This window comes from Entelurus aequoreus, linkage group LG23, assembly GCF_033978785.1.
Source record: "Entelurus aequoreus isolate RoL-2023_Sb linkage group LG23, RoL_Eaeq_v1.1, whole genome shotgun sequence".
NCBI classification, from domain to species: Eukaryota; Metazoa; Chordata; class Actinopteri; order Syngnathiformes; family Syngnathidae; genus Entelurus; species Entelurus aequoreus.
The window spans coordinates 31,653,253-31,666,771 of record NC_084753.1 but is presented as its reverse complement, the minus strand read 5'-3'; the positions used below and the strand labels follow the sequence as shown (position 1 = coordinate 31,666,771).

General features: G+C 35.2%; 1 protein-coding gene across 1 annotated transcript in view; it reads left to right on the top strand.

Moving 5' to 3' along the window:
- Window positions 1-13,519, top strand: part of LOC133640669 (serine/threonine-protein kinase MRCK alpha-like) — a 227,817-nt gene that overhangs the window by 180,536 nt on the left and 33,762 nt on the right. The window contains 7 exon segments of the mRNA XM_062034224.1: window positions 1,793-1,869; window positions 1,994-2,041; window positions 5,541-5,579; window positions 8,046-8,165; window positions 10,345-10,428; window positions 10,502-10,607; window positions 11,965-12,101. Coding sequence (XP_061890208.1) covers window positions 1,793-1,869; window positions 1,994-2,041; window positions 5,541-5,579; window positions 8,046-8,165; window positions 10,345-10,428; window positions 10,502-10,607; window positions 11,965-12,101 — 611 coding nt within the window.

The window sequence follows — 13,519 nt, the reverse complement described above, 5'->3', positions numbered from 1 at the left end:
TACAGTACAAATATAGTACACACATGTACAGTACAAATAGATAGTACACACGTACAGTACACATATAGTACACACACGTACAGTACACACATGTACAGTACAAATATAGTACACACATGTACAGTACAAATAGATAGTACACATGTACAGTACACATATAGTACACACATGTACAGTACACATATTTAGTACACACACGTACAGTACACATATATAGTACACATATATAGTACACACGTGTAGTACACATATATAGTACACACATGTGCAGTACACACACGTACAGTACACACACATTTACAGTACATATATAGTACACACATGTACAGTACAAATAGATAGTACACACACGTACAGTACACATATATAGTACACACACGTACAGTACACATATATAGTACACACATGTACAGTGCACATATATAGTACACACACGTACAGTACACATATATAGTACACACACGTGCAGTACACATATATAGTACACACACGTGCAGTACACGTATATAGTACACACGCGTACAGTACACATATATAGTACACACATGTACAGTACACACATGTACAGTACATATATATAGTACACACATGTACAGTACACATATGTAGTACACACACGTAAAGTACACATATATAGTTCACACGCGTACAGTACACATATATAGTACACACATGTACAGGACACATTTATAGTACACACATGTACAGTACACACATGTACAGTACACACATGTACAGTACACACATATATAGTACACACATGTACAGGACATATATATATATATATATATATATATATATATATATATATATATATATATATATATATATATATATATACACTTACAGTACACACACGTACAGTACACACATGTACAGTACACACATGTACAGTACACACATATACAGTACGCACACATACATTACGCACACATGCACAGTACACACATACACCGTACACACAATTATAGTACACACACGTACAGTACACATATATAGTACACACGTACAGTACACACACGTACAATACACATAAATAGTACACACAAGTACAGTACACACGTACAGTACACGTATTGTACAGGACACATATATATATATATATATATATATATATATATATATATATATATATATATATATATATATATATATATATATACACATATATATACATATATATATATATATACACACATATATATGTGTATATATATATATACATATATATATATATATATATATATATATATATATATATATATATATATATATATATATACATATATATATATATATATATATATATACATATATATATATATATATATATATACATATATATATATATATATATATATATATATATATATATATATATATATATATATATATATGTATATATATATGTATATATATATATATATATATATATATATACACATATATGTATATATATATACATATATATATATATATATATAATTTGCCCAGGTCTGCTTTATAGCCTGCCGTCAGTGAAGAAAAATCCTTAGATTAGCCGCGCCGTTTTATAAGCCGCAGGGCTCAAAGCGTAGGGAAAAAGTAGCGGTTTATAGTCTGGGATTTATGGTACTAATAATAGAGATTCTAGATTATTTGCAGAGGAGCTTTCCCGAGTGCAAATTGACAAATGTTGTCAGAGCTTTTTATGAGTAAAAAAAAGTATGATCTGTGTCGTACATCATCAGTGTTGTGTACGCTAATGGTGTCAACCTTTTCATGTTATCATGTGTGTATTTGTTGTTGGTAGGTGTCAAGCACCAAGATTCCCAGAATTCCTTCTTGGCTTTCCTCAACGCTCCCACGTCTACGCTGGACCAGTTTGACGTGAGTGCTCACCAGAGATCTTCCCATACAAGCCCGTCACTCGGAATACTCACATGTGGACCATCTTCTTTTTTTTAACATCTTTTTATTCTTTTCACCTTTGCTTGATTTTGTCCTACCTCAGGACTCTTATTCCTCCTCTTCATCTTCTTTAATTGAGTTTTGGGAAGACGTAAGTTTCCTCGGTCAGACAGAGCGTTGGTGTGTGCGGTGTGATGTCGGAGCACTGTGTCGTGCAGAGGTGTCCAAAGTGCGGCCCGGGGGCCATTTTCTTTTTACATTCTCAAGACAAAATAAAAACCTCCCGCATTACAACACAACACAAAAAAAACTACAATACGCAATTTTGGGCGAAGTTGCGTGTGGAATGCTGAAATGTGCAAGCCGAACTCAAACGCTAACGTTAGCATGCTGACACTTGAAATGCATCAAGTACCAAGTTATACGACTGAGCCGTTCAGATGTAAAATTGGCTCAAAAAGTTAGCATGCTAACAGTAATTGTGCCAAGTACCAAGTTTTACGACTGAGGCGTTTGGATGCAAAATTGGTTAAAAAAAAAGTTAGTATGCTAACAGTAAGCATGTGTCAAGTACCAAGTTATACGACTGAGCCCTTTGGATGTAAAATTGGCAAAATAAAAAGTTAGCATGCTGACAGTAAGAATATGTCAAGTACCATTTTATATGACTCTGAAGCTTTCTGATCCAAAATTGGCCCTAATAGTTAGCATGCTAACAGATAGCATGTGTCAAGTAACAGGTTATACGACTGAGGTGTTCGGATGTAAAATTGGCAAAAAAAAAGTAAGCATGTGTCAAATACCAAGTTATACGACTGAGCCGTTCAGATGTAAAATTGGCTAAAAAAGTTAGCATGCTAACAGTAATCGTGTCAAGTACCAAGTTTTACGACTGAGGCGTTTGGATGCAAAATTAGTTTAAAAAAAAGTTAGCATGCTAACAGTTAGCATGTGCCAAGTACCAAGTTATACGACTTAGCCGTTCAGATGTAAAATTGTCAAAATAAAAAGTTAGCATGCTAACAGTAAGCATGTGTCAAGTACAATTTTATATGACTCTAAAGCTTTCTGATGCAAAATTGTCTCTAAAAGTTAGCATGCTAACAGTTAGCATGTGTCAAGTAACAGGTTATACGACTGAGCCGTTCAGATGTAAAATTGGCAACAACAAAAAAAGTTAGCATGCTAACAGTAAACATTTGTCAAGTACCAGGTTATATGACTGAAGCTTTCTGATCCAAAATTGGCCCTAATAGTTAGCATGCTAACAGTTAGCATGTGTCAAGTAGCAGGTTATACGACTGAGGTGTTCGGATGTAAAATTGGCAAAAATAAAGTAAGCATGTGTCAAATACCAAGTTACACGACTGTGGCGTTTGGATGCAAAATTGGTTAAAAAAGGTTGCATGCTAACAGTTAGCATGTGTCAAGTACCAAGTTATATGACTGTGAAGCGTTTGGATGCAAAATTGGCGAAAATAACTGCGACTTATAGTCCGAAAAATACGGTACACAAAATGTATTACAGTGGCCCCCGCATCCTTCACTTTTTCTTCATGTGGCCCTCGCTGGAAAAAGTTTGGACACCCCTGATGTAGTGTGTGTGTGTGTGTGTGAGAATGTAAGCCTGTGAGTCAGTGGGAATCTAAACGTATGGGCTACAAAAAATGTCAACTGTTGCATTTTAAATTGTGACATTGGTTTAAAGATATATAAAATAAATAGTTTAAATATTGTTAGAATAATAATAATAGTGAAATAATGTCGAATCGACCTTCTTTAGTGGGGATTTATCACATCCATTCATATAATAGTGGCAGCCTGCCACAAATACATTTGGACCACCACAATTAGATTTGACGCTGATAAACTAATGCACCTGGTCCGCCAGAGAATAAGAGGACGGAGCAGGTGGCATCAGTTTTGCCAACTTCATGACTTTGTTGCCCTAATAGGCGAGTAATCAAACATGGACACGTGAATCGGATTACACACGCACAGATTGAGATACACACACACAAATTATTACACGAACACGTGAATCGGATTACACACGCACAGATTGAGATACACACACACACACAAATTGCTACACGAACATGTGAATCGGATTACACACGCACAGCTTGAGATACAGACACACAAATTAGTACACAAACGTGTGAATATGATTACAGGTACACGGATTTGAGACACACACACAAAACAGTACACGGACTCGTGAATTGGAATACACACGCACAGATTGAGATACAGACACATAAATTAGTACACAAACGCGTGAATAGGATTACAGGCACACAGATTTGAGATACACACACAAAACAGTACATAGACTCCTGAATTGGAATACACACACACAGATTGAGATACACACACATAAATTAGTACACAGACACGTGAATCAGATTACACACGCACAGATTGAGATACACTCACACAATTTAGTACACAAACACGTGAATCAGATTACATATGCACAGATTGAGATACACACACACAAATTAGTACACGGACACGTGAAGCTGATTACACACGCACAGATTGAGATACGCACACACAAATTAGTACATGAACATGTGAATTGGATTACTCACACACAGATTGAGATACACACAAATTAATACACAAACGCGTAAATAGGATTACAGGCACACAGATTGAGATACACACACATAAATTAGTACACAGACACGTGAATCAGATTACATATGCACAGATTGAGATACACACACACACCACAAATTATTACACGGACATGTGAATCGGATTGCACATGCACAGATTGAGATACAGACACACAAATTAGTACACAAACGTGTGAATAGGATTACAGGCACACAAATTGAGATACACACACAAATTAATACACGGACACGTGAAAGGGAATACACACGCACCAATTGAGATACACACATAAATTAGTGCACAGACACGTGAATCAGATTACACACGCACAGATTGAGATACACACACATAAATTAGTACACAGTCACGTGAATCAGATTACACACGCACAGATTGAGATACACACACACAATTTAGTACACAGACACGTGAATCAGATTACAGGCACACAGATTGAAATACGCACACACAAACTAGTACACAGACACGTGAATGGGAATACACACGCACAGATTGAGATATACACACACACTAGAACATAGACCCGTGGCTCTGATTGAACACACACACAGATTGAGACACAGATTTACACAATTAATACACGGACGCGTGAATGGGATTACAGACGCACAGATTGAGATACACACACAGAGTAGTCCACGGACACGTGAATCAGATTACAGATGCACAGTTTGAGATACACACAGAGTAGTCCACGGACACGTGAATCCGATTACAGACGCACAGATTGAGATACGCATCTGCAAATAGTTTACTACTTCCATACATGGCCCACATGGTCTTCTAGTCGCTGTACTGACCCACCCTGCTGTTCCCTTCCTGTGACTGCGTCCTTCCCTCCTAACTCGGCCGTAGACCCCCAGTGCTCCTGGACTAGTTTGAGCCGACCCCAGTCTGTGTCGATGTGTTTGCAGCTCTGTTAAAACCATATTTTTTATTTTTTTGACATTCCATCCTTTCTTTGTCTCTGCCACGCTGCGCTCCTCTCCCCGCCGCTGAAGCGCTCGCCATCCGCAGGGCCGGCTAGCAAAGGCAGACGTGTAAGCAGCAGCACCACGGCGCTCCGTAACCACTCACTTCCAGTCTTGTGAAGCCCATTTCTTTCTGGGGTTCATGCTTTGCAGTTTTATACACGTACATGGGACATGATATGCTAGGAATTAGGGATGTGGCAATCAGTATCGGACAGTTTTCATGAAGGAGTATTTGACAGCCATTGCTGATTAATGTCTTTTTAATTTGGATCACAGACGCAGATTCTTTCTTTTTAGTCTCCCTGCTGACAAGTGGCTAGCAGCTGTGTCACCACACACAGTGGAGCTAACAATAATCACCTTCACTACAGCAAACAGGTTGCATTTCGTTGTAGGGCGGTGAATCTTTGGGCCCCACACGATTCAATTCCATTAGATTCTTGATTCAAAACAATTCTTGATTCAAAATCAATACTGCCAGTTCTATGATTAAATATATTCGTCCATAAAATAAACAGCTCTGATAAATGTCTATATGACTAAAAAGAAAACTGGTTTTATTTAATAAAATTCTACCCAAACATTTAATTAAGTGGCGGAAAAGGACAATTACATTTTTTTTTAATTTGGATCGATTAAGAATCGTTACACATAAGAATCGCAATTTTTTCGAAAATCGATTTTTTAGTTGACACCCGGATTTCGTAGTACCGTAAACAGGAGTGTCCATACTTTTTCCTCTGAGAGCCACATAATAGTGATGTGCGATACCACTGATTCATATATATATAAATATATATATATATATATATATATATATATATATATATATATATATATATATATATATATATATATATATATATATATATATATATATATAAAAATTTTTTTTACTTTCAACACTTTAAATATCCATGGATCAACTTGAGATAAATCCGTTGCCATACGTTTTTAAAATTTGTATTGCTCTTTTTTTTCCTCCACAAAAACCCTGTTTTTTAGAGCAAAAACACAAAATACGCAATATTTTCCCTAAAACCTTTTTTTTTTTTTTTAAATAGAATATTTGATGGGAAGAAATTGAAGCATTAAATATGTCAATATTTTTAATAACAACATTGACTTTGATTCATTATTATTTTTTTGAACAGTGACAGTTTAAAAAAAAAATCACACAAAAGCTCTTTGGGATCCAAAAGGACCCCACTCATAAACGTGTTGAAAATAGGTAATCTATCAAAATATATTATTTTTTACTTTCAACACTTACATCTCCGGATCACTTTCTGATCTATTTGTCGATTATTGGTTGTTGTCATTTTTTTTAGCAATGAAACTTTTAAAGCATGGCAGCTTTGTATTATTAGGCAACATTGCAACATATTTTTGTTACTTTTAACCTGTTTGCTCTTTTATTACACCTTTTTATGTTTTTTTTTGTAATAGTATTTTTATAATGTGCTGTGGGCTGTTAAATCCACTTTAAACACCCTTGATCTTAGGTATCTCTATCACTGGAAGAAGTGTAAATGGAAGCACGTTAACGGCAGAAAGTAAGCAGATTTTAACAGAAAATTACCAAAATCAGAGTTTTAGAGATGATATGACAACTGTTGGTGTCACAGTCAGTACACGACACGTAAGAGGAGGATGGATACTGTACATCCATAAATTGCTGGTGTCGATATCAAGATTAGTTGGATATTATTTCTCTTAAAAAAAAATGTTATGTCATTTTTGTTCATGTTTATACCACCTCAGGGAATAATTTCCTGGACAAAGGAGGACTTTAAGGATATATATATATATATAAAAAAAAAGGTTCAAATGAGTATTGGATATTAAGGGTGTGAATCTTTGGGCACCTAACAATTCAATTCGATTTCTGGGATGAAGATTAGATTCAGATCAGATTCTTGATTCAAACCGATTCTCGCAATGTATTATTTGGTATGATAATTATAATGAAACTTTTTCAAAACAGTTTAGAAAAGCTCCTTCTGGTTGCATATTGGTTGCATTGATTGTTATTAAGGGGGTCCAAATGTGTGTGTGTGTATGTATATACATATATATTTTTATCTATATATATGTGTATATATATATGTTTTATTTATTTATGTATTTTATTTTATTTATATTTTTTAATTTTTTAAAATTATTTTTTTATTACAAAATGGATTTAAAATTGGGATTCAGATGTGCACCGCTAGTATAAAGTAGTTTTTACTTTAGTTATTGTGTACTATTGACTTTGTTGTGCTCAAACACATGTACGTGATAAAAGAGAATAAAGAAAGAGTTTAAAATTAAAGGGTCAATATCACTCGGCATAAATACATGGAATGACTTACAGTTAATACACGTATTTGGTATGGGCCGAGTGGGACGATGGGTGTGGCACTGGGCTGCATAACCCCTGATGGGAACCATTGCCATGCATGTGTGTGCTTCTATATCCCTCCTTTAGCATCCTTGTTTTCATAACTGTTGACCGAGCAATCTCCCAACATGTTCGTCTTCTCTCAGGTGGAATCCATGGACAACTTCACTCTCTCCAACACTCCATCCCGGGAAGATGAGCCCAAGTCCCGCCTCAAGACCCGCTCACGGTCACCCTCCACGGCCAGCGACATGGAGCCCACGGAGGTGAGACCTGCACCCAGCCAAGTGACCCCCATGCTGAAACATGTTTGTCTGCCATGTTGATGAAACGTCTCAGCATACTTTACTAACTCTACTATTGGCAACAAGGCTCAAATGTCCTCGGAAAGACTTAATATGGCTGCGAGTCCAGGGTCAGCTAAGGTATCGATGCTTTGATACCAGTGCGCAAAAATGTAGTTGGACGTGGAGGTTTGGTCACCAATGTGGATTTGGTGCTTGGGTTTGGTCATGGCTCATAAAGAAACGCTTGTGGAGTGTGAGTGTGATATAAGTGCAGGTGTGCCGTGTCACAACACACCTCAAACTTTGCCAGGGAAAAAGAGGTGGCAGAGATGAGCCACTTTGTTGCTACATTTAGCTAGTAGAGCCACATATCAAAAGTGAAGGAGAGGTGTGTCATGCGTTTATTCGATAATCAAATACTAACCGCCATAAAAAGTATACGCAAGTGAGGGCGTAGATCCGCCACCACAAGCCCAGGGAGTGTGCATTACCACAGAATCTTTGGGCACCTAACGATTCAATTCCAATTTAAGGGTGTGACAATTTGGTTTGATGTGTAATAATTATAGTGAAAGTTTTCAGGTTACATGTTAGAAAAGCTCTTTCTGGTTGCATGGAGATGGCCTACAAATGTTTGTCTCTTTACTAATTGACTATTATAAAAATGTTAAATTTGATTCTTATATATATATATATATATATATATATATATATATATATATATATATATATATATATATATATATATATATATATATATATGTATATATATATATATATATATATATATATATATATATATATATATATATATATATATATATATGTATATATATATATATATATATATATATGTATGTATATATATGTATATATATATATATATATATGTATATATATATATATATATATATGTATGTATATATATGTATATATATATATATATGTATATATATATATATATATATGTATGTATATATATGTATATATATATATATATGTATATATATATATATATATATATATATATATATATATATATATATATATACACAGTATATAAATATATATATATATATATATATATATATATATATATATATATATGTATATATATATATATATATATATATGTATGTATATATATGTATATATATATATATATATGTATATATATATATATATATATATATATATATATATATATATATATATATATATATATATATATATATACACAGTATATAAATATATATATATATATATACATATGTGTATATATACATGTGTATATATATACATGTGTGTGTATATATATATATATGTATATATATATATATATATATATATATATATATATATATACACAGTATATAAATATATATATATATATATACATATGTGTATATATACATGTGTATATATATACATGTGTGTGTATATATATATATACATGTGTGTGTGTGTGTATATATATATATACATGTGTGTGTGTGTATATATATATATATATATATATATATATATATATATATATATATATATATATACATATGTGTATATATACATGTGTATATATATACATGTGTGTGTATATATATAAATACATGTGTGTGTGTATGTATGTATATATACTGTATATATGTGTGTAAATACATGATTTTTTTATTAAATACATTTTTGGAAAATTGTGATTCGATTTAGAATCTCAATAAGAATCGCAATTTGGATGTGAATCGATTTTTTTGTGCACCTTTTAATTAATACTAAGGAATTAAAAAATATTTGCTTTTAAAATATATTTTAGCCTTTTTATTAGCTTATTTATTTACAAAAACTGAGCCATAATAAGGAAAATTACAATAAAGACATATCTCACTTTGCATGTAGTGCATTTATATAGTTTCACATTTAAAATGTAACTTTTTTATTTTTTTACATGATATTCACATTTTCTGAGGTTGTCCTGTACAGTTAGCTGCTCAAACTGATATTTAGATTATGTTGCTGTGCAGGAATCTTAAATACTTGAAGCACTTTTCCACAAAGTAGTCCCATTTGTTTGTGGAAGTTCGTACAGCAGCTTTCGGTATGGACAAGTGTAATTGTGATATCGTGACAGCCACACCTACTCATTGCTTTGTGTCTCATCCTCCAGTTGATGGATCATTCTCCTCGTGCAGTGCAGACCCCCACCATGCGCTCAGGAGGGTACGGCAGCATTGGTCGGTCCTCCCCTAAGGTGAGCCCGTTTGCTTATTGCCGATATCCAGCTCACATTTGGCTCTCTAACATGGACTTGTTTGTCTTGGAAGCCAAAAGCCCACCAGTTTGTGGTGAAGTCATTCACCACGCCCACCAAGTGTAACCAGTGCACGTCCCTCATGGTGGGACTCATACGCCAAGGCTGCACCTGCGAAGGTAAGACTTGGAGCCCCAAAAAGACACTTGATGAGATCCACTTGACAGGTGGACTTATATTGGTATTGCCCTTCTTTATTGCTTGTTTTTTGGTTGTTTTTGTTACAACTGCAACATAACTACATCAGCAGATACAATATATACACATGGTAGAAGTATTAAGTTTTTTTTTTTTTATAATTAGTGAGTTACTGTATTTTCTAGTCCATAGAGCGCACCGGGATATAAGCCACACCCACTAAATACATTTATTTTTATATTTTTCCATGTATAAGTCGCAGATATCTACGTTGTGAAATTAGTTATTTACACAGAAATGTTGTGTAAATGTTTATTTACATACCTTAAATTGTTTCCAAACGGTGTCTGTAACACGGCAGTAAAACGGTTTATCAAACAAAACAGAAGTCATCGTCATGGACTCACTAGCTGCGCAAGTTAGCTCTCCAATCAGCTAAACGGACCTAATAACTCCATGGTGACGTTTAGGTGAATTTACTGAGGAATTTGTGAAACTGAAACAATACAAAAAAAATACCATTGTAAATTAGTAATACCAACACAGACAATCGTAAACATGTTAGCATATTAGCTAATGCTAACGACACTAGGGATCCATACATGCCTTGTAACGTAACAAAAACCAACACAATGCAGTTTAATAAATTCTTCCATCCATCCATTTTCTACCGCTTGTCCCTATTCTTATTATTATTATTTCATAGTATTAGTAAAAATTTTACACTAGGGCTTTAGCGCACTTAAAATCTTAAAAAAACAAGTCAGTGGCCATTTTGGTTTCCAGGTCTTAAATTTGGGCGAAATTGGGCTGATTCCATTTCTCCTTTGTTTTTCTTTTTCTTTCTTTCTTTCTTTAGTTTATTTGGAACATGAACACACCTACAGTATAATACATCACAGTTTCAGATCATTTCACTTTACATCATGTCCGAAAAGGAGTAGAAAGAAGCATTATTACTATTTAAACCTACCCCTTCCCACTTCAGAGCGTTTACAATATACACATTCATTTACTGACCTTTTTATAATAACATAACATCTGTGAATTAGTATACACAACAGTTTTGTAATATGTAATTAATTAATTCAGTCATTATTAACATATTGAGATGAAGAATATCTTATTTTCAATAAGGTTGAAAGTATTTCTCATAATTCTTCTTCTTTGTACTTTGTAAACTTTGTTTTCTAATCCAAGCCATGTTCAGCCTGTTTGTCAAAGGTGTTTTGGGCCAATAACAATCGAGGCCACACTTTGTACCCCCCTGTCAATCATGTAAATACCGTCGATATTCATGCACTTTCCAAACTACTTCCTGTTTGTATTTTGGTGCAGTGTGCAACTTCTCCTGCCACGTGACGTGTGCAGACAAGGCTCCAGCTGTTTGTCCCGTACCACAAGATCAGACCAAAGGGCCGCTGGGCATCGACACCCAGAGGGGCATTGGTACCGCCTACGAGGGCCACGTCAGGGTGAGTGCCGCTCGCAAATATACATACCTTCAAAGTAAAAGTACAAGGTGTGACACTGTGCACTTACTTTTGTATCACCAGACATTAGAAGTGTGAATATTTGGGCACCTAAAGATTCGGTTCGATTCCTAGGGTGACTATTCGATTCAGAAGAAGTGGTTGGATACTCAGGCTGTGAATATTTGGGCACCACACGCTGAGTGTTCATTTCACTTTTTTTTACAGGATTTTCGAGATAAATGGGAGGTGTGACACGGGCTGGTGGTTTAGCAGGAAGTCAGATTCTTGGTAGTCACTATTGGATTCGATTCTTGGGTGTAACTATTCGATTCCTTTTTTGGGGGTAACGATTCGATTCAGAACAAGAGGAGGGTGGATAATATCAATCAATCAATCAATCAATCAATGTTTATTTATATAGCCCTAAATCACAAGTGTCTCAAAGGGCTGTACAAGCCACAACGACATCCTCGGTACAGAGCCCACATACGGGCAAGGAAAACTCACCCCAGTGGGACGTCAATGTGAATGACTATGAGAAACCTTGGAGAGGACCGCATATGTGGGTAAACCCCCCGCCGCCCCTCTCTAGGGGAGACCGAAAGCAATGGATGTCGAGTGGGTCTGACATAATATTGTGAAAGTCCAACACATCAGCGAAAGTCCAGTCCATAGTGGGGCCAGCAGGAACCATCCCGAGCGGAGACGGGTCAGCAGCGTAGAGATGTCCCCATCCGATGCACAGGCTAGCGGTCCACCCCGGGTTGGGAGCAGAGTAGAAAAGAAAAGAAAAGAAACGGCAGATCAACTGGTCTAAAAAGGGAGTCTATTTAAAGGCTAGAGTATACAAATGAGTTTTAAGATGAGACTTAAATGCTTCTACTGAGGTAGCATCTCTAACTTTTACCGGGAGGGCATTCCATAATATTGGAGCCCGAATAGAAAACGCTCTATAGCCCGCAGACTTTTTTTGGGCTCTGGGAATCACTAATAAGCCGGAGTTCTTTGAACGCAGATTTCTTGTCGGGACATATGGTACAATACAATCGGCGAGATAGGCAGGAGCTAAACCGTGTAGTATTTGATACGTAAGTAGTAAAACCTTAAAGTCGCATCTTAAGTGCACAGGAAACCAGTGCAAGTGAGCCAGTATAGGCGTAACATGATCAAACTTTCTTGTTTTTGTCAAAAGTCTAGCAGCCGCATTTTGTACCAACTGTAATCTTTTAATGCTAGACATAGGGAGGCCCGAAAATAAAACGTTACAGTAATCGAGACGAGATGTAACGAATGCATGGATAATGATCTCAGCATCGCTTGTGGACAAGATGGAACGAATTTTAGCGATATTACGGAGATGAAAGAAGGCCGTTTTAGTAACACTCTTAATGTGTGACTCAAACGAGAGAGTTGGGTCG